The 23,043-nt window shown below is 41.0% G+C and overlaps 2 protein-coding genes across 3 annotated transcripts in view; one reads left to right on the top strand and one right to left on the bottom strand.

Moving 5' to 3' along the window:
• The window catches only part of PLG (plasminogen), a 42,603-nt gene extending 28,266 nt beyond the window's left edge, over positions 1 to 14,337 (bottom strand). For both annotated transcript variants that reach the window (XM_072994585.2, XM_072994600.2), the window contains exons 1-4: positions 14,179 to 14,337; positions 8,616 to 8,751; positions 4,556 to 4,662; positions 461 to 575 (exon numbers count right to left, since the gene is read on the bottom strand). In XM_072994585.2, the coding sequence (XP_072850686.2) occupies positions 461 to 575; positions 4,556 to 4,662; positions 8,616 to 8,751; positions 14,179 to 14,227 (407 nt within the window). In that variant the 5' untranslated portion in view covers positions 14,228 to 14,337. The remainder of the gene's footprint in view (positions 1 to 460; positions 576 to 4,555; positions 4,663 to 8,615; positions 8,752 to 14,178) is intronic.
• Positions 14,338 to 21,532: 7,195 nt separating this feature from the next.
• The window catches only part of MAP3K4 (mitogen-activated protein kinase kinase kinase 4), a 104,649-nt gene continuing 103,138 nt past the window's right edge, over positions 21,533 to 23,043 (top strand). The window contains exon 1 of the mRNA XM_020808991.3: positions 21,533 to 22,034. Within this exon, the coding sequence (XP_020664650.3) occupies positions 21,985 to 22,034 (50 nt within the window). The 5' untranslated portion in view covers positions 21,533 to 21,984. The remainder of the gene's footprint in view (positions 22,035 to 23,043) is intronic.

Below are 23,043 nucleotides of genomic sequence, written 5' to 3'. Positions count from 1 at the left end.
TTGGTAACTGAATGAATACCTGGACTGCATTCCAACCTGAAAGCATAATGGAGATGTGTAGATGTTTTACATTTTCCGTGGAGATCAAACAAGAGGAAGACTTTTGCTTTTTATGAAAGTGCTTAAGCTATTTGCCTCCACCCATACTCTACTTGTGTCACTTACAAATAAATAAATTACAAAAACTACATATGTCAGTGATTCTTCCTCTCAAAAGAAGACACACCCTGCTACAGTGCTGCCCTGAAACTTCTCAGTGATTGAGGAACCGAGGAATCCTTGTGCCACCCCTCTTCAGTTTCACTGCCTACCACATGCAGTGGCGGGAAAACTTTCAATATTTTCATTGCATACATTTGCAACATTTTGGCTAAAGAACAGAATATCCATACTACCAGTGACAATGAGAATTATGGGACTTACTACCAAAATGGGAAGCAGTTCTGGAGAAAAGTCTTACTTGGGTACATGAGGACTGTTGTCGGTCCATTTCTGGCACCGTATACCTTTCTGAGTTTTAGATTCAGTTCCTCGGTAGTCGAATCCGTTTCCTCTTCTGCATTCAAGCAAATAAACTGAAATATATATTTGTATTTATTATTGCTACCATGTAAGAATAAACACAGGTTTAATTTCCAAGCCTGATTTTTAGAGGCATGCATGTCTAATGAAATCTCATTGTGGGAGGAGAAAATGGCTTTATCACAGGCACAAGGCATTCCCCTTAACATTTAGTTTGACATCATTAATGGAATTTTACACAGGGTTCAGATTCATTGTCATGCAAATGATACATTTTCTAACCCTGCTATACAAAAAAAGTAACATCTAACAATATTGTTCAATGTTATCATCTTAACTGTAATTCCCCTATAACCAAACCATAAAATCCAGTGTCAGAAGACACAGCAGCCAAAATCCTGTTGCTTAATGAAGTAAAATGCACTAGAGTAGGTCCATTGAATCAATGGGAATATGGTGAGTCAAGTCCTCCATAACTTCCATTATTCAGATGGACTTACTGTAGTGTGAATTATTACACTAAGGAATAGGATATTGGTCTATGTACTCAGTTTTTAATAAAATACAGTCAAATTGACTTCTGCTCTGTTGTGTATGTGTTTGCAGATTGGATTCCACTTTATACGTTCAGCTCTCAGTAATTGTATACAATTAAAATCTTAAAATTAGCTTTGAGGAGCTGCATTGTTTAGAGCTATGTATTCTTGCTTCTACTGAGAGGCATAGAATTGTGGTCATGGGCGGCTATAAAATGATGGAAACATTTAAAATATACATTAATGACAGGACACTACAATTTGTTTGGAACAAGAGCATGACTACAAAAAAGTATGAAGGCAAACAAATGAAGACCAAAAAGAAAAAAGAAAGAAAAAAGAAAACCATAATACTTTGGTCACATAGTGAGAAACAAAAAAATATGAATTGTTCCAGCTGGTCCTTCAAGTTAAAGTAAATGGGAGAAGAAATAATGGAAGGGGAAGAGCTTAAGAACATGGCAGGCTAATTAAGACACAGCACACTACGGTTCAAAGCTAAAATAACCATTAAGGTATCAAACTGTCAGTAGAGAGAGGAAGAGGAGGAGGAGGAATCTTTGTTTACATACTGTATCTCTCACTTCTTTGCTATGGATATGTAGAATGCGCATGAAAACTGAAAACTGTTTCTGTTTTTTAAAGCTTTTTTCACAAGCTGTCTTTTCTACTCTGTGTTGCCAGAGAACAAGAAATATATCCTCGCAATGACCAGATAGGCGGGATATAAATAGAATAAATAAATAAATAAAAATAAATTCAGTGCCTTTCAAGTGATGCCGCACAGATTTTCTAATTACATGTGGAATAGATACAAAGAAAGATAAGAGCCTCGTGGCGCAGTGGTTAAAACGCTGTACTGCAGCTAAAACTGTGCTCACGACCTGGGGTTCAAATCCCAGGTAGGCGGCTCAAGGTTGACTCAGCCTTTTATCCTTCCGAGGTCAGTAAAATGAATACCCAGCTTGCTGGGGGGGGGGGCAATGTGTAGCCTGTATAATTAAATTGTAAACCGCCCGGAGAGTGCTTGTAGCGCTATGGGGCGGTATATAAGTAAAAAAAAAAAAAAAGGAAAAAAAAAAAAGAAAAGCTGGTTCAGGAATCAGATCTGCTGACTGCAGATACAGTGTTTTGTGTGTGTGTGTGTGTTTTCATTAGATAGAAATGTGAACATAACTTTAGTGAACTCTTTAGTAATTGTAGTTGAAGGTAGTATAGCTGGGTATTTGTTTGTTTGTTTGTTTGTGTGCATGCATCAAACTGTGCGTTTTTCTAACCTCTGTGTACACTGCTGACTACTGTTTCCTGCAACAGGGAATGGCACAATATCATATTGTCATGAAAAGAAATACTGTACATCAATATATAAGGATTCTGCAGAGGTGTGCATGTGTGAAACTGTAGCAAACTATGGCCAGAAGCCAAGTCTAGTTTTAGACATTTTGTCTGAAGGATTATCAGAAGTATGAGAAAGGAGGCGAGACAGAGACACCTCTGGCCTGAGCACAGTCCATTCCTGTGGACAAGAGGGTGAGGAACAGAGGAATTAAGATGGAGGAACCTGCAGAGGCTTTGGCAGAAGGCTCACAGACAGGAGCACCCACGGGAGAAGTGACCCAAGATCCAGGGGAAGTAGAAGAGTTGAGTTAGAAAGAGGGGGGGACAAGAGAAGGGGAGGGTGTTGAAAGGAGGGGAGGAGACTAAAGTGACAGAAAAAGGAATAAAAGGGGAGGGAGAAAAGAGGGAGAGTTTGGGGAAGAGGGAAAGTCGGGAGAGAGAGAAAATCCTATCCCCAGGGTGGGAGTGTATTTGGCCAGATAACCATTGGACACAGAAATGGGAAAAAGCTAATGGACCCAAGGAAGAGGATAAAAGAAGGAGGAGAATGGCCATTCCTCAAAAACCTTTGTTTTGGGGTGAAAAGAAAGCCCATGAGTGGCAACGTAAGTTGAGGGAAGGCATGGGTAGAAAGAGAAAAGAGAGCCAGAGCCAGGTAGAGAGCACGGCAAGTGATGGAGAGTAAAGAAGTCCAGAAATCTGGGACTTCCATGAGCTGGGTGGATGAACGGGGTGTGTGTGTGTGTGGTGGATCTGATTACCCGGGAGAAGTCATCCTGCCTCTGTTGCCAATTTCACTGGGACCGACACTGAGAAACTATGGACAGTTTAACCCAGTGAATCCCTGGGATGTCAGTTGTGGAAACCCGTTTGATGTTCAAGAAGAAAACCCCTTTCTTGCCTCACTGTGGAAGGAGGAGATCAGCAAGCTCAAACTTGACATAAATCGCTTTATTGATATTACCACAATAAATGTTAATGTTTTGCACCTTGAGCCTGAGTCTGCACCTGGTAAAGTTAAATTAGAGAGAGAAGTCATGTTAACAAAACCCTAATAAGAAGGAAGATTGCTGTTTAGTGTTACAACACTGCAGTGCAAGCATCAACCATGACTTCAATGTTTCTGAACATGCAGTGAAAAGAATCCTATGAGGCCCTTCAGAGATTTCCAAAAATCCATAATCCAGGAAGCCAGCGTAGCACTAATTTGGATGTAGACAGCCAATTTACCTCAAAGGCTGTATTCAATGCTCTCCCAAGTCTGTCTCCTGATACTGCTGCAGAGGAACAGATGAAGAAGCCATTGCCAAACGTCCTCCTACAGAAGAGATCTGCTCTGTTGTGGTCCATTCCTTTACCACCCACCCCCAGGAAATCACAGCTCAGTATTTCACTACAATCTTTGAAAGGTAAGAAATGTCAAGATCCCAACTCATATGACCAGCCTCTTATTTGCCAAAGGGAACAGGAGATGAAAGAGATCCCTAGGGACCGGGGGGGGGATGTGGTCAGAAACTTTTATTTAGTGATTAAAGACTGCCGCTTGTGTGTGTAGAGCTGGACTAACGGGATCATCAGTCATGGGTTGACAGGCATGGACCTTGATGATTTAAGAGACGCTAAGATGCTGTGAGACAAGTGCTCTGCCTGAAAGGTGCTATCGAAGGGCATCCTGGCAGCTGTAAAATCTGCAGAGAGGTTCAGGGCTTCTTTCTTGACAAGTAAAACTGGGTACCAAACTGAATATGACTGACCAGATTTGTAAATAAGATCTTGTATCATTTTGAAGAATAAACTCTCAGAGCAATAGGACAATTCTACCAGGGCCACAGCTCCTACAGGATGGAGATGTGTGTGTGTGTGTGTGTGTGTGTGTGTGTGTGTGTGTGTGTGTGTGTGTTGGAAAATGTTGAAAGCAGGTGCTCTACACTGTCCCATCTTCATGGCAGGTCAGGATGGCAACAGCTGGAAGCGGGACCTCAACAATCAGAGCCTTCCAAATTTGGAATCTCCTTCTCCCCTCGGTACAAGATTTCATTCACAGAAACACCAAATTCATATTTCAGACTGACTCACTGAGCAGCCATATCTTGTTTCACAAACACATTACATGGCATGATGAGCTGCAAATGATACCACATTCAAGCCTCCGTACTTACTCTTTTTTTCAAAGAGAACTGCACCTGCACTTCTGAACACAACAGTTGTTTTGGTGTTGTCAGCTAATGTAATGCACTGTTGATCTTTGACAGCATATAAAAAAGACCTGTGGAAATGGCAAGAGGCATGAGAAATATTGACTCTGCCAAAATATTCACATATTTATATTTAGTTATTGCATTGATAAACATAGTTACATGCCACCTTTTGGGTGGAACCTTCACCGAGCAGAAAATAATATATTAATAAACATTTAACATATTAAAAACATCTACTTCTGCTTCATTGACTACACAAAAGCCTTTGACTATGTGGACCACAACAAACTATGGCAAGTCCTTAAAGACATGGGAGTGCCTGACCAACTTATCTATCTCCTGAGAAATCTATATGTGGGACAGGAAGTAACAGTTAGAACTGGATATGGAACAACTGATTGGTTTAAAATTGGGAAAGGAGTATGACAAGGCTGTATATTTTCCCCCTGCTTATTTAACTTATATGCAGAATACAAAATGCGAAAGACTGGACTGGAGGAATCCAAAAACGGAATTAAGATTGCCGGAAGAAATATCAACAAGCTCCGATATGCAGATGATACCACTCTGATGGCAGAAAGTGAGGAGGAATTAAATAATCTGGGTGGCATATAAATGTAATAAACAAAGAAACATTTGGAGATTTTGAAGGTGTGGAAAGAAACTAGAAGGAGAAAACTAAAAACTGGATCTTCTCGGCGGTGACCCCTTGCCTCTGGAATATCTTGCCCCTTGAGATTTGCCTGGCACCCTCGCTGAAGAACAAACTGAAGACTTGGTTCTTCAGGCAGGCCCTCCCCTCTTCCATTTCTTTATTCCCTATGTCTTGCCATCTTAGACTTTGCTTATCTCTATGTTGTTTGACACTCTGTGTTTTAAATTTTGTTTTATATTCGGAATGTAAGCCGCTCACACACCAAACATTTTGTACACAGGCAAAGTTGGTTTTACTTATCCCACCTGTCCCAAGAACAGAATCTGTGCCTATCTGGAGAGGAAGAGACTGCATTGTGGATGGTTCATATCAGGTTATTATGAAAATGGGGACATTAACTGAATGAGTGACTATGACCAGCTTTGCTGTGAATCGTCTGCTTCATTAGTGCTCCAAACATTTCAGAATCTGACTGAAGCAGTGAGAAGCACGTTTTACCCAAGCCAATGGTGGTGGGGGAAACCACATTGGACTCCAATACAACACTGGCTTCACCTCTGATAATTTAGATACAGCAGTGAAAAGATTTTTAAGACAAGAGGATTGCTCCTTTTTTTAATCTTAGGGTAAGATCAAAAGGGGAAATAGATCACAATTTGGACCACTTGTGGAGCAATGTGGGGCAATCAGACAATGCCTCCAGCTGTGACCCAAGATGGGCCTTTTGGTACAACTGTTGGGTATCTACTGTTTTGGACTAGCCTAGGGCCATTTTCTGGCAGATGGAAGGGTCACTTTAAGGGAGATTGTGCCCATTAAAGAAACCCTTTCTGAGGTAAACAGGTGTGCTACTTTACAGCTCTCTGATTGCATCCTTAAGTCGTATCAAATACACTCACTGAAAGATATTTGGAATGCATTACAGAAATGCCAAATTCAGTATTATTATGAAACACAATATAAGAGCTGGCAGTAACAAATGTGAACCCATGGTAAACTGATAGTGAGCTTGTTTGTGTAGCATCAGCCACTCTAAGATCTGATGCTACTTACCGTAATTTCTTGTTAATGTATATCCTCATTCTGGCTTAGCCTGTTCCGGTGTTATAAATGTTGGTACTCTGAACATATGGGTGGTAGTGGGGAACTACCCCCTCCTTGCCTGAAAATGATGCATTCCTGTTTGAATGTAGGCTCTGCACACAAACAAAAATCTCTAGAGTACTGGTATGTATAATGCCCAAATATAGGTCTTGTTAGAATGTAAATATACAGATGCCTATTAAGAAGTAAGACATTGTTCAAGAGAACTTAGTCCTAGGTTAGTTTGCATAACATAATAGCTCTTCATTAATTCTTTTTCTGAACTGACCATATAAAGGCACCTGAATGATCCAATAAGGTTAATAAAAGAATCGCATTAGCAAACTTCACAAGGTATCAGTGATCAGACTCTAATTCTTGTTCCAAATTAGTCTTACCATAGATACTTAGTGTTAGCTAATCAATTTACTGAAGCTAAAATGAGCTTCCATATTCAGAGGAACTATACCTGTACATACTATATGATAGGCACAACCAGTGAGGGAATCTGTTGCCATCATGTCTTGCTTGCTGGCTTCCTGTATGCACCTGGCTAGCAGGTGCTGGAAAAAAGAATCCTGCGCTAGAAGGACCCCATGTCATATCCAGCCAATACTTACTATGCTTTTCCTTTCAAAAAATAATTTCTTCTTTAGTTGCTCTTTACTGTTAGCCATTACCCATTTCTCAATGAGTGACATGCTAGGAACTAATGTGTTACATTTTTAAAAAATGTATCTTGAAAAATATGGAAATTGCCTTAAATACACATAAATGACACCATATCAACATTTTAGGATTAGAAAGTAAATGTTAATAGTACAATTTTAGAAGCAGCACTGTTAGATTATTTTCAAAATTAATAGCTCAGTAGTTCAGGTTTCTGGCTGCAAAGCCAGAGATTGGGAGTTCAATGCCCCCGTGAACCTCCCGGAAGAAGAGCCAGCCTGTGTGGTCTTGGACAAACTGCAAAGTCCTAGAAAAACAAATGGTAAACCACTTCTGTGTATTCTCTTCCTAGAAAACCCTGAACCATTCACTTGACGGCATGCTCTAACTATTGTTATATGTGCTCTCTTCATATACTATCCCAAAGCAGCATGTTATACGTAACACAATTTATATGGTTCTACCACCAAGGGGACGTGGTGGCGCTGCGGGCTAAACCGTAGAGGCCTGTGCTGCAGGGTCAGAAGACCAGCAGTCATAAGATCGAATCCACGCGACGGAGTGAGCGCCCGTCGCTTGTCCCAGCTCCCGCCAACCTAGCGGTTCAAAAGCATGCAAATGCGAGTAGATAAATAGGTACCACCTTGGTGGGAAGGCAACAGCGTTCCGTGTCTAAGTCGCACTGGCCATGTGACCACGGAAGATTGTCTTCGGACAAAACACTGGCTCTATGGCTTGGAAACGGGGATGAGCACCACCCCCTAGAGTCGAACACGACTGGACAAAAAAAATTGTCAAGGGGAACCTTTACCTTTACCTTTTTACCACCAAGTTCTGTTTGCAACAGTGCAACTTCTGCAAGTTATTAGTACACAGAGCATCTCCAGAGCATGGAAGACAGGAAACGCAGTGTCTGTGTTTGTTTCACTCAGGGCACCTAAAAACACCGTTGGCCTTAACCTCTGACAAACATCAGCAGAAGTGGGAGAAGGAGAAGCACAACCAAGGGTCCTTGTTTAGACATGAACAGGGGAGGCATATTATCAACAGCTTGCCTACCTTATGACAAATAATATGCAACACAACCCAGATCACAACACAGTTCATCCTGGATCAATGAAAAAGTTTCATGAGACTCGGACAGTGGCTGAACTCCTGTTGCTTAGCTTGTAAATCACAACTGGAGTAGACTCAATAATCAATATTCAATATTCAATACTCAGTAATCAATAAGTGGGGATTTGGGGAGCCAAAGTCCATGGATTCAATGAGCCTCCTCTAATTGCAACTTACTATGCTAAGCAACAGTATTTTAGACAGCATTAAAATACACGCTCATGTCACAAAGGAATTATGCAGCTCAAAGGTGGAGGGGTAATCATTATCTTCTGTGATCTGAATCTTCAGACTTTTCCTTTCTTTCTCTCATGGCATCAAACACTTATTCAGTTTAAACTGAGGCATGTTCACCCAGAAGTCTCACAGAGTTCAGTGAGGCTAACTTCTCTGTAAGTGTACATGGATGTCTGCCTTCATGCGTAAAAACCATTGAAGCTCACCATCGATCACTAGCATAGTTGGGCAGACATCATAAAATGCACCAGAGATAGTTACCTGCAAGAAAAAGCTGTTTCTGCTTCACATTTTTCTGCACATTGTTCTTTACTGAGTGTTCTGTACATTCTTTTATGTTCGCCAAAGATCCAAGCACCATCTGTCCTTGCATAGTTATCCAGAATATCTCCTTCAACTAAAAAAAGAGGGAAAGTGAAGAGATGTAGAATTGAAAATGGTACAGTTGATAAATACAATTTTTTGTAGCACTGAATAATAAAACCCTTTACTGAGATGATATAAGGGCTGGAACAAGAGTAGTTTGGTGTACAGTGTCAGACAGTGTTCATCTGATTTCTTGGTTGCAATTTCCATTTTGTGACTTACCATTAGACAGAGCAAAAACTTAAGTGCATGTGACATTAATGATGGAAGTGGCAAACAGACCATGTTTTTTAAACAATTAAGCACTGAGCGATAATGGTGGTTTGCAATCTACAAACAGTTAAACTGCTCAAAACACATTGAACACTATCAAAATCCAGTTTAAAAAGGTATGTGTTCACAGCCTTCCTAAAAGCATTGAGAGTGAAAACTGTTAGCGGCTCTGAGGGAAATCTATTCTACCAACTGAAGGCTAAGCATGAGAAAGCCCTGTTCTGCATGCCTGCAAAGCAAGCTTCTGAAGCTGTTGGTGGCGCCACCTCCTAAAGGTCTTAAAAACTAGACAAGGTCATAATGAGATAGGTGGTACCTTAAATAGTCAGGATCCAAGCCAATTAGAGTCTGAAGATTAAAACTAGCTCTTCAAATGGACTTGGCTGGCAACCAGTGTAGATTTTTTAGTACTGGGATCTTATGATCTTATTACTGTACCATGCATGAATTAGCAGCCTAGCTGCCACATTCTGCACTAGCTGAAGATCCTAGACCCTCTTCAAGGGGTAGTCCCATCGAATACATTACACTAGTCAAAATATCATGTAACCAAGTTAATAGACTACTATAGCCATGTCAGGTCAATGAAGGAAAGGCATTTCTCATACCACTGCCACCTGGAAATCCAGGAATAGCACAGAGTCAAGGAGAACTCCCAGGCTACAAACTTCTCATGTCAGGTGCAGGGCAAACTCTTCAAGAGCAGGTAGAATCTCAATCCCTGAGTGACTTTCTATTGAACAACATTTCTGTCTTTTCAACATTTAATTTCAACTTGTTCACTCTTAACCAGCACATCAAGATCTCACACACCATTTAAAGATTCTTCTGATTGTTTCCTCTACATCAGGAGACAAAGAGCAATGGAGCTGGGTGTTATTAGCATATGGGTGGCACTTCCTTTCAAAGCTTCAGATGAACTCTCCCAGTAGTTTCATATAGATCCTGAATAATATGGAGAATAGGGTAGACTCCTGAGGTACACCACCCACTTATGGACATGATGTCCAATGGTGTCCCTGTGACGTTTACCACATGACCCCTGCTTATTTCACCAAACAAAGAACTCACACTATGTCTCCCAACAGCTCACACCAATTGTGACGTGCCCCTCATGTGTCCCCAGGTTGTTTCACTAGCCCGAGGTCCACAACACATTCTCTCCTTTCTGCTGCCACCAGTTGACCTCTGTCAACACTCTTTAATTAGAAAGATTGAGGTCCAAACTGGGTATAAAGTTGAGCAACACAGGTTTATTGATTACATTTCGCTTAAACAGGTTCTTCACAGACTTTAATGTATTCATTAGATTAGTAGTAACTTGTTTTACTCTTAACTCTCTTAGCTCTCTATGTTCCACACCTTTAACTCCTAACTCTGCCACACTCTCTGACTACCACAAACTTCTACTTCAGACCCTCATCTCTGACTCTCACTGACTGAACTCCTAGACTCTGACTCACCCCTCCCTCCTAGTTTCTCTGGCTTCGCCTCCCAACAGCTCCCATTAGTGTATGCAAATAACCTCCTACATGAGCCAAAGCAGAGTGATCGCCACAGTCCCCCTAAACACCACTTTTCATATCCCATATGGGAGGATTAGAACCCCTGCAATGCAGTGCCCCCCTGGTACCCAAATAAGCCAACAAGACATCATGGTCAATGGTAACAGCTGCTGAGAAGTCCAGGAGGATTTACAAAGTTGCAATTCCTTTATCGCGTATGTCATTTGCCTAGGCAACCAAAGCAGTCTCAGTTCCATAACTTAGTCACAAGCCCAGTTGAAATAGGTCCTGATAATCAGTGGCATCCTAAAGCATCTGGAGTTGCAGCACCACTACCTTCCCAGCGATCTTATCCACTGTATATTTGTGACTGCCCTACATTCATTAGATTAATAGTAACTTGTAGCAGTAACTCTTCTGAAGTCATAAATTGCAAAGTTATTACTCTGTCTTTTTTAAAAGTCTATAGAGCACTTGCAGATGTTAACAGAACATTTCACTTGAAAGCAGTGGAGCAAGTATTGCACCCCTTACACTGGTGGGGTGTGTCTGAGCATGTCCCCCCCATTCAGCCACCAACGAGAAGGGCCAGGCAGGGGCTTGGGCTGCAGCAGTCCCACCTGCACCATTGTTTGGTGGCCAAGAGTGGCCGGCTGACTGGCCACCCGGGTGGGGTCAGCTGGGCCGCTGGGCCTCCAGGGAGCCGGGCGGCGGTCATATGCTTGCTCTGTGTGAGGCGGCAGATACTGGGAGACAGTCACATGATGCAGGCCACACCTGTGTTGCCTTCGGGTGGGGTGGGGTTAGGGTGTGTCAGTCCCGAGGCCCCTTTCCGTTGCCTGTGGGGAGGGGCAACTCCATGTGCCAATGGGGGCTCCAGCTGCAACTGATGCTGGACAGCTCCACCACAGGTAGACAGGGAAATACAACGCCCCAGGTGTTGCGATGTCCAGACATCAATACAGCCTTGGTGGTCATGCTACTGTCCCTTCCCCTACCCAGCTCCCACTCCTTGTCAAGTGATCAGGCCTGGCAGCATCCCTGAAATTTTGCCCCCCTCCCAAGAATTCTGCACCTAGTGCAACTGCCCTGTGCTCCCTCCACGTGCCACGCCACTGCTTAAAAGTAATTCCCACTGAATGCAATGAGACTTAATTCTGGATAGACAGACATAATATTGCACTGCAAATTTATTTCAAAGAGATTAGCATTGTACAAATCTCTTCACTGTATTCATTTACCTTGGAAAATTAATCTTCTAGGACCTAGGCCACTGCAGAGTGAAAGGTTATTGTACCGAAAATAATTCACTGTCCTCCAAAAATTGATAAATGTTTTGTCTAAGACCACTCAGTTGCAGGATATGTATGTGACTGTACTTGTGAGTGAGTGGATGAGCCAGGTTCAGTTCAGCTTCCTGTCAAGTGAAACCTTTCTCTCTCTTTAAATGACCCATGTTATCAAGACTATGATGGATAAATATTCAACAGGGTCTTTTTGTTTGTTTGTTTTAATTCTCTCTGTGGATGTTACCTTTCAAGACATCATACACATTTTTTATTAAACCACACTTGAATTATTAATTTATTCCCAGAGCCTCATGAGTTCAAGACTGAAGGTGTAAAAATGGTCTATTTGCCCCCAAACAAAATATTTTTAATTCAGTATATAGATTGGGGGCCATATGTCTCATTACACATGGCACTGTCAAAAAGATCGTCAATACTATGGAAGTGAACCCCGATAGAGAGAACAAGTCTGTGTATGTTTGTATATCTTAATCAATTGTTATGCTTTGTAATTAGATTTTTGGAGGCATAAGAATTATACACGGATTTTGAACTACATAGGTGGCTGCTGCCCGTAACCCCAGCGCTGTTGAAGGGAGAAGTGTAGTCTCATTTTTAACATAGTTATGCAATGCTGGCATAAAACTGATTTATCAGATTCCAGGTGGGCAAATTCAAATAATCCTATTTAATTTGATAGTTTGTAAAACATAATCCACTACATAGGGCATTGTTCTCTCCCAGGTGTAATTCATAATTCTTCCCATGGAGGGGCAGAAATTTTCAGATTTCAAAATCGGTTTCTTTGGTTTCACATTTAACAGCACTTTGTGATTATCAAGACCTTTCTTTGTGGAAACCACTACAACTGAGCTGCAAATATTTCAGTCTTAGTAATGCTAATTTTCTTATACTGTAAAACCATAAAAGAGAAAAAAATACACACAAGAGGTCTGTACCTTATCTGCACATTATCATGGAGTAAACTACATATGAACAAATGATGCATTGTTTTGTTGAGAGCAACATATATACACTAGCAAAGTGTTAAAACAAATAAAAACATCTAAAACCTTACACTGTCATAATCATCATCATTTCAGGTTTGCTCCATGATGGAGTTCGGGGTGGTATACACCTCAACAGTCTGACATCCAATCAAAAACCAGAACTACTTCTGCTAAGTTACTGCATTCCATGCCTTCAAGCCATACTTTATTTTTGGTTCTGGGTGATAATGCACTTCAAGATCTGCGGCTGACTCTAGATGATGAGATTGTGACTGGAAAATGCTCATACAGTAGGTGGAAATGCCCAAACAATAAAATCTTTGCATGTCTGAAATCTCTACTGCAGAAAACAATATCCAACCGCACCACTGCAAAGCTGAAAAACGATTTTTGGCCAAAAACCTGTCTCTCACTGGTGTATGGAGAAAAAAAATACTTTTGTAATTGTTATGCTGGTGGATTCTGAGTTACTGTTGTGACAGTTACTGTTTCCTTCAGAAGAAGCTGTTGTCTGTCCTTCAGAAGCCACAGAGGACTCCTGAAATTTGGTTACGAAAGCAACAAAAAGCAGATCTACCTTATTGTTCATTCTGATTTTTATTATAACACCAATATAAAACCATCTGGGGAATGAGAATGACCTAATGGCACATGAATCAGTTCAATGGCTAAAGCTAAACATATAAGGTACAATAGATGTTTCACAAGCAAAAAGAAACACAGAATGTAATCCACAAGCAAAATAAAATCAAGGTTGGATAGTACCTTTACTGGACCATCAAAACATCTAATACATGCATGCAAGACTGCAAGTTCACCAGAGCATCAGGCTGGGCAGCACAGACCTTGGACTGTGTAAGAAAACAGAAAAACTCCCACATCATCGTAGGTAGAAGTTCAAACTACAGAATCTGAAGTGAGACTGAAATCTCAAGATGGAGAGTGAGGCTTAAAAATTAGGTGGGGCAATGGGTTCAATTCAGGGTAGGTAGAATCAATTGCTTTTTTGTATCTCTATAGACAAAATGCTGCCAACTACCCACAATGGAGACTCTGAGATATATTTAGCTAAATTCTTGAGCATTATTATATAAACCACAATTTGCAAACTGAAATGTCTGCAGTCTGGCGAGCCTCAGCCAGCCTTTTTAGCTCCATAATTTTTTGAGACTGCTCAGCATTTAGAAAATCAGATGGCATTATCCTATTAGCTTTTATAAACAGAGATCTTCTTAACCACATTTAATGCATGAATTAAGCTATCACTTGGGCTCAGCATATTTCAAACAGAGGATAAATCCAGTGTAGGCTGCAGATTACAAGCAATTTCTGACAACTTTCTCCACAATCTGTTTCTTTAGAAATGTAAAAGTAATCTTACCTGTGTAGAGAAATAAAAGAAACACAAATATATCTCTGTAAGACCTCATTTTGGGACAGGCAAGTTGTATGCTGAAAGCTGTTTCTCAGTGGACAAAGTTTTATTGACTCAGCTAAGAGTTAAACAAGCATCTGAGCAAATGTGATAGACAAACTCAGTTAAACATTATCTCAGTACTTTGGGCCTCTTTCTTTTTGGTCTAAACGTTCAAACATTACCTTGAGTTCAACATCTTACACAATAACATTTAAATGTTTGATTAGATTTTGGGGAAAGATGGAACATATATCCTAAGAAATGAAGTGAGCTTTGTTGTGAAAATCTTAACCTTCCTTTAGTTCTGTGTTGAGCAGCAAGCTTATCCTAGATACCTGGTGGTGTGGAGTCCACCACAACATGACGCCCATCCCACTTAAGTTAATCAAAGTCGGAAACAGAATTATGGGCTGTTTCTAGGCTAGGAAACAAACAAACCCCTTTCACAACTTTTCTGTGGCTAAAGAAAAAGTTCAGTTAGGGCCTATTCTCATGGCCATTTCTACGTGGGGCAGTAAAAACCTAGCCCAGGTTGCCTTGCAACAGTTTCAAGGAGTGATTGTGAGTTGTATGACTTTGAAAATTAGATGCTGACCTTGGGTTTTGATGTACACACTCAAACCATTCTTATGTGGATTAATATTGGTGTGCCAAAAGTCAAATTCTGCATGTGTATGCCAAGAAGCACACCTCAGCACAGGCTAGTGCCTGGAAAGCAGCAATAGGAAAGATTTTCAGAGAGGTGGCACACACTTAAATTGTTGACTTTGGATCTGTTCACACAATACACCATCTTGTACAACCGCAACCATCATTAAGTAGGGAGCACATATGGACAGACACAGTAGGCCAAATCCAACGTCACTTTTATTTATAGCAGATGCACTGAAATCAGGGAGTCATCTATGAATTGTATCTAAAAGTCCTGTTCATTTCTGTGCGTTTATTTTAGTTTGAACTAATACTGAATTTAGGCCAATGTGTAAATCAAATAAATATTGAAAATCTGTAACATATGTAAGGCTGCAAGTATAACTGAAGTACAAACAGCATGAACTCAAGTTCTACAAGAGTCCAAAGCTTAGACTCCCAAATGCTCACTGTTTAGCTACATGCCTAAGGAAAGCTTTTTGATGTATTGCATTTCCCTTGCAGTCTCAGTCCTGAAGATCAATGGTACTTTAAGTAATCTTGATTTATTTTTATTGTCAGATGCTTGACACAGATGGACCTGAAAGGGAAAAAATGGTTTTCTCAATAATCAAATGCTTAGATTACATATTTCATTGTAATCTTGGCCTTAGCATGTCAATTATGAGCCAGCAGCCACGCTAGTTGAGAGATTATGAGAGCTGTCATTCTAACAATGTCCATTTGCCAGCAGGACGAACACGATATCAATATACTGAATTCCTCCCTTCTGCATTTTCGGCCTGGAGAACCTCCAAGGCACACTAAACTGTGTGGTGGTGGTGAGACGAGAAAGTGAAATTCCCATACTATGAGTGTAGGTCTACTCCCATAAGACTGGATATCATCTAGTTGACTCTTAAATCTCCATTTATCCTCCTTTGTGCTAACATCTTATATATCCTTGCATTTATTTTCACCAGAAGCTGTTAAGACACTGAAAGTTCTCTACAGCTGAAGGTGCTTTGTCTCCTATACTGGAAGGAGTTTCTTTTTTGCTCACTATCTATCTTGTCTAAATCTCATCCCTCCTCTGGGACAATGTTGATCTAGCCATGTTTGTCCTCTTTTGTTTGACATCCTCAGAGGCTTGCCGAAATGAGGATGTTTATCTCAGATAAATCAGAGTCGGGCTACTTTGGTTAGCACAATGGTTAAAATATAAGCCACTGCCGAGTACTTTTAAAACATCAGCTTACTGCTAAATGTTGCTTATGGTAATATGAATAACTGTAAGTTTGTAAAACATGAATCTTAGGTGACTAGGTCTTTTGCCCTTTTAGTTGAATCCCCGAGTAGAAATCTCCCTTCAACCTCAAAATCTTACTGTGTGATCCTAGGCTGGGATATTTTTAGGAAAAGGGTAAAAATATGAGCTATACAGTTTAGTCTGCCTTACACAGATAACGTGAGGGTATAGACCTTTGGGTAGTGTGGGCGGCATATAAATTAATTAAATAAATAAAATAAATAAAGGGGTGGAAAGCACATAGCCTACCCTGAGCAGCATGAAGGAAACCTAACACAAAATGTTAAATAAATAACTGTACTTCAGGAGAAAAGTTAGAGCTATGTTGAAACTTTTCCCAATGCAGCTGATGATTTAAACTTTTTTAAAAAAAAGAAGTTTAAAAACAATTCCCAGAAAGTGGAAAAAAAACCCTAAAAGAACAAAGCCCTGCCATAAAAACAACGCTCAATTATTTTTAAGAAAGTAAACATAATTAAAACTTCAGGGGAAAAGTTGCAGTTGAAACAAAAAAAAAAGGTCTGTCCAGGTTGGAACTCTCTCACTGCCTTTCTCTCCCTCTTGAGTGAAGGCTTCATATTCAGCTGAAAGTTTCAGAACAGAGGACAGAAAAAGGCAACACCCAGCAATTCAACTGAAGTAGTTATCCTTTGTCTCAATTGGAGATACAGAAATTCACTTACTTCTACTCCCCGCTCTAAAACATTTGTATATCCTGACAGGCAGGCCACAAGATCCAGTCTCAGAACAGACCAACTCTTTGGTCACTTCTTTGATCTCCCATCTTCCAAATTTTCTTACTGAAATCAAGAGTTCTACATTTCTAGTTCCTTTCCCCCCAGTTTTCTTGTTTTTTTATATTATCTTTATTTCTTATTCACCCGCTCAAGTGAATTGCATCAAGTAAAGGAAAACGCTGGTTTTTTACCCAAAATACATGCTTTCCAAATATGAATGCTTACGGGCACTGTATGTGTTTGTGCAGGACTTCAGCCTTAGCAACTGTGTAGAAATCTCCCTATAGCAGTTCCCTAGTCTTTGTAGACTTTCTCCGAGCTCAAATGATGCCATCTTGATCAGAAGCCTTCGGTTGCACCACTAAAATAGTTACTATCTTCTGTCAAGTTGTGTAGCGTTCACCCTATTATGTTAAGTAGTCATGCATATTCATGTTGCAGGCTAATACTGCTGAGAGGCGGATCTGAGAGATATTGTTATAACCAATAGAAGGTGGACATTGGTAGTAAATAAACCTGTAGAAGTTACCTATGATTAATAATCAAACATATGTAATCAATAAACAAACTTTATTTTAAAAGACAGTGAAGTTTGGACCTGCCTCTTCATTCTTCCATAAGTGATGTTTATTTAGTGATCAACTGGTGGCAGTGGGTGAAAAGGAGTATTGGTTTGCCTTCATGTGTTTGGAGAGTCAGGCAGGGGCCACGAGGAGCGAATGCCACAAGTTGTCTCTGTCTCCTTATGAATGAGCACTCTCCAAAATGTCCTGTCCTCAACAGCTGTGCTCAGTTCTTCTAAACACAAGCCTGCGGTTTCCAAAAAGTTAATTCATCTCATATTTGGTCTTCCTCTTTTCCTGTTGCCCTCAACCTTTCCCAGCATTGTCTTTTCCAGAGAATCTTGCCTTCTCATAATGTACCCAAAGTATAACAGCCTCATTTTCATCATCTTTGCCTCCAGAGATAGTTCAAGCTTGATTTGATCTAGGACCCACTTGTTTATCTTTCTGTCATTCTAGGGTATCAACAAAGTTCTCCTCCAGCAACCCATTTCGAATGAATCAATTTTTTTGTCAGCTTCCTTTACTGTCCAGCTTTCACACCCTTACATGGTGATTAAGAACGCAAAGAGTGTGGATAATCTTGGTCTTGGTCAGTGACACATCCTAACAATTTATGACCTTTTCTAATTCCTTCATTGCTACCCTTCCAAGTCTCAGTCTCCTGCTGTATTCTTGTCTGCAATCTCCATTTCGTTTGATGATTACACCAAGGTACTGTATATAAACTCTAATTATTTCAATTTCTTCACTGTCAGTGTTAAAGTTTTGTACCTCTTCTCTAGTCCTGATTTTTGCCTTCTTAATGTTCAACTGCAGACCTGCTTTGGGACTTTCTTTCTTTTTCACTAACAGGTTTCAAGTCACTGCTGCTTTCTGCCACTAAGATTGTGTCACCTCCTCCTCTTAAATTATTTATGTTTCCTCCACCAATTTTCACTCCTCCTTCATCTCAATCTAATTCTGCTTTCCTTATGATATGTTTCACTTATAGATTTAATAAATAGAATACACCTTTTGTCTGGCATCTTTGTCTATAAGAAACCATTCCATCTATCCATGTTCTGTCCTAACAGTAGCTTCTTGTCCACAATATGGGTTATACCTCAGGACGATCAAGTGCTGAGGAACACCAATTTCTTTCAGAATTATCCATAAGTTCTTATGATCCATACAGTCAAAGGTTAGTCTATAAATCATACACAGACCTTCTTCTGAAATTATTTGGTATATTCCAGTAGCCAGCATATACCCTGTTTCTCCCAAAATAAGACCTCTCTTCCCTGATGTGCCTTTTGACTGACCTTTGTACTGTCTGGATTAGTCCTTAGTTTAGTCACCCTCTTTTAGTCCATTACTGACACCAGAGAAGGAGTTAGAACCAAAACAGCTTTCTTGGAATTAGACAGAAAGGAGAGATAGGGTTGGTTGTCAGCCACATATTGATGACACTGAACTCCTAGGCAATCTCCCTGCAGCAGTTTCATTTATATATTAAATAGCATGTTGGTCATTGTCCACAATGGGAGTTGCTTTTTGAAAATGTATAATGTGGGACCTTGTATCTGCAGGTGATCTCTTCCAAGCACCCCTGGTGGAGCCCCAAAACTGCAGATAATAGTAAACCATATATCGCATGGCCTCTGGTTCCCTTTAGTAGCCAATTCTGGTAACTACATCATGGAAATGCATATTTCTGGGTTTTTTTTCCTTTTAATGTTTTTAATAAAATAATTCTAATATTTTCAGATGGTGGATAAGTGAAATCATGGATACCAATCCTGTGGATATGGGAGTCCTACTGTATTTAGTTTTGGTAATAAATTGTCTAAAATATGAGTCCTAAGAACAGAGTACCTTGTTTCCCCAAAAATAAGACCTAATCTAAAAATAAGCCCTAGTATGCTTTTTCAGAATGCTCGTAGTATAAGCCCTACCCCCAATATAAGCCCTAGTTAAGTGAAACCCCACCCTTCACCATTATGCAGCATTGTGTAGCAACCAAAAAATGACATGACTTATTTGAATAAATGTAGATTATTCATGAAAAAATAAAATATCCCCTGAAAATAAGCCCTAATGCGTTTTTAGAGCAAAAATTAATATAAGACCTTCTCTTATTTTCGGGGAAACACAGTGTTTGCAATACAATCTCAAATGCATCTTCCTTTTTGGTATCCAGCTTGAACATCAGACATTTCTCACTCCATATAAAAACCTTTGTCGGAACACCTGGAGCCACACTTTGCTTCCAGAGGAAATCAGAGTGATAATGTTATAGCAGCTCCACTCCTTGGCATCTCCTTTCTTGGGGGTGGGAATGTATATTGAATGTTGCCATTCTGTGGGCCATTGTTTTGTTTCTCACATTTGTGGCACATTCCTGACTTTGACAGATTCAGGCTCTGTAGCTTGAAATAGTTCTCATGGTAGGCCATCTCCCCCTGAAGATTAATTTATAGTGCTTTTAGAGCACTTTCACTTCATTTTCTAGAACTGCAGGTTCTTCATTCGTCTTCTTCAAAGGAGTCTGTCATCCTTTTATCTCTTCTGTATAGGTCCTCACAGTATTCTGTTTTCACCTTCTCTTTATTTTCTCCTGGTCACATAGTTGGTTCTCTGCTGGTGATTATTAGAATACCTCCCAATAAAGTGCAATGGAGAGCTAGTGTATTCTATTGGTAAGTGCTGAGGAGAAACCCAGTCTCTAGTCCCCACTGGGCCAAGTAATTCACCAGGGCCAGTTATTCTCTCTCAATCTGACCCATTTTACAGGGGGTGGAGAGAGGAGAATTTTATTTGCAGTCTGGTGTTTACTGGGGAATTTAACAATTAGTGAGTACAGAATGAGGCTACTACTACTGAAAATACTCCATATAGTGTGCTTAATAGTATATACAATAACATAATATTCAATACAATAAATGTATTAAATTCGTCTAAATGAAGAATGTAATTGTTTATAACTCCACTGCCTCGCAGTATATAGCAAATAACACAGAACAACTACTCTATAAAGTATAGTACGTATATATATTAACTAATACATATATCATAGGAATCCAGGGTTGACAAACAAACATCTATGGTGTGTAGTATCTCAAAAGTCCATATTTAGTTCCTGATCATGCTTGAAGCACTGGCAATCTCAACAAGCCCTGACTTTCTTCTTTTTCACATACCACCTCACTTGTTTCATGGCCTTTATCAAGAGTCTATCCAGCATGCATAATAATATCTGGAACCCTTGGAAAAGAATCTGAAACAGCCACATTCTGGAATCTTTCTGCTTCTCAAGTGGCACTGACCCAGGTTCTCAAACAGAGTTATATACAATTACATTCTTCTTGTTAGATACATTTAATTCATTTATTGTATTGAATATTATGTTTCTGTATATGTACTGTTAAGCACACTCTACGGATTTTTTTCAGTAGTAGTAGCTTAATGGAGGAACGCAGAATATAAAGAGAACGTAAAATTAACAAACAACCGCAAAATAAAATCTGAGCTCTCTACGCAGAGGTCTCTCACCTGCTGTCTGATTTATAATGGAAGGGCTGGAAGGCATCCCAAGCATCAGGAAGCCAGCAGGCAAAGAGCTTCGCTGTCCTCCTGTTCTTCTTGGGCGCCATCCGTAACAGGAAACTCCCGACTCCACCCAGGGACAACTAAGGCCGGTGCCAGTGGGTGACTAAACTACATAATGACAGGCTTTTGGGTGCTCTTGAGTCCATTTCAGGAAACCCGTTTTACCCACAGGCCTGTGCTATGACAGTATTAGGAATAGTACCTCGCGCCCTCATGGGTGCACTGTGGGCACGCGGCTTCGCTCGGCCCGCCTAAAACGAGCCCCTCAGGAGCCACAAGAAGAAACCCTTAACTCTGGCCTCACGGCGGCTGAAGGGAGGGCGGCGGCCACCAGCCCGATTCCCACGGCAGCCACCGAGGTCCAGCGACCCGTCAGGCTGCCTGTTGGTTCTCGTCTATAAGAAACCTTGGGCCGGCTTGTTATAACCGCCGCGCCCCAAGAGAGGGCGGCCGTTCCCCGCCCGGCGCTCGGAGGGGGAGCCGTGCTCTCCGCAGCCGCGGGAGATGTTGCCGGTCTCTTGAGGGGCTCGTCCGGCGCTTCGGCTGACCTCTCGGCGGCGTGGCTTGGCCGCCTGCGGAAACCACCCAGTGGCTGCCTTCCCCGGTCCAAACCGCGCCCGGAGGAAGCGGGAGAGGAAGGACGCCGAGGAGGTCTTTTCCCTCCCCGACGGTCCCTTCCGTTCCTGCAGAGGGAACGCCATGAGGGGCCCCGGCCATTGTCCGTCAGGATTCCCAGAGCCGGAAGAATATGGAAGTAACCTTGGCGCGTCGTTTTCCCAGCTGCTCTTCACACCGCCTGTGGGAAACTGGACGATAGCCCAGCTCGAGTAAAAGAAGGAACAACCAACTGCATTTATTTATTTTTTGCTTGCTTTCCTGGACAGCGTCCGGAGATAGCGGTGCACAACTTTCGTCCCCTAACCCCAAGGAGTGTCGTTATATGCCGTCAAGCCGAAACCGACTTATAGTGACCCTAATAGGGCTTTCAAGGTAAGGGAGGTGTTTAAGGAGCGGTTTTACTCCTTCCACCACCACCGTGAGTTTCCATGGCTAAACAGGGATTTGAATCCAGGTCTGCTGAGCCATCCTCCGTCACTCTGTCCGCTAACACCGCGTGGGGGTATCTTGCAGAGTCTCTCGTCGCCCTGCAAAGATTTAAGGCTGCAAGCCTCTCCTCGCTTACTAGAGACAACCAGGGAGTTGCTTCTGAGTAAATGTGCATAAGATTGCGTTTCGAGAATTTATGGTGCCATGTTATACGTATTCACCCAAGAGCAAGTCCTGTTGTATTCTTATTTCTGAGGAGACTTAGCTGGAAAGATTTTTTTTTAAATGTGTAAACTGCTTTATAGAGAGACAAACAATTAGTCCATCTAGGCTAGCCTTGTTTATCAGTTTGTCAGATTTGAGCACACACACACACACAGTCTTTTCTTGGAGGTCCCAGGAATTGAATCTGGACCTCATGATGCAAAGCATGTGGCATTGACAACCCTGGTCTATTTGTTTTGAGCCACCTTGAATAAATTTTGGATTGAGAATTGGGAAGATTATATATTTGACTGGATCCACGGTAGTTGGCATTTTGGGGGAGTTTTCTGCACACTAGTTCCAAGTTGGACAGTCTGGCCCTTTGTAAGTTTATGCAGATATTTTATGTAGGTGCATATAATATTGTAGCCATACACTTAGCTTGTATGCCTCTTTACTTGGAGGTGAGTCCAAGAGAGTTCAGAAGAATTTATTTCAGAGTAAATATGCATAGGTTTCTAGTTTGCTTCTGTTACTGTACGTCTTACCCAGAAATCAGTAGGACTCACCTCTGAGGAAGTGTGCAGAGAATAAGGGTAAAATATTTGCAGAATTGAGACCTGCATATGTTGAAACAGGTGGGCATACTTTAGTAAAGTATAGATACTGTATGTTGCTAGTTTTGAGGCTGGGGAAACTCTTCAGGCCAAGGTTCAACAATATTAAATCTCACTTAAACTGGTTCAAG

This window comes from Pogona vitticeps, chromosome 1 (genome assembly GCF_051106095.1).
Source record: "Pogona vitticeps strain Pit_001003342236 chromosome 1, PviZW2.1, whole genome shotgun sequence".
NCBI classification, from domain to species: domain Eukaryota; kingdom Metazoa; phylum Chordata; class Lepidosauria; order Squamata; family Agamidae; genus Pogona; species Pogona vitticeps.
This window is presented reverse-complemented; position numbering and strand designations above follow the sequence as displayed.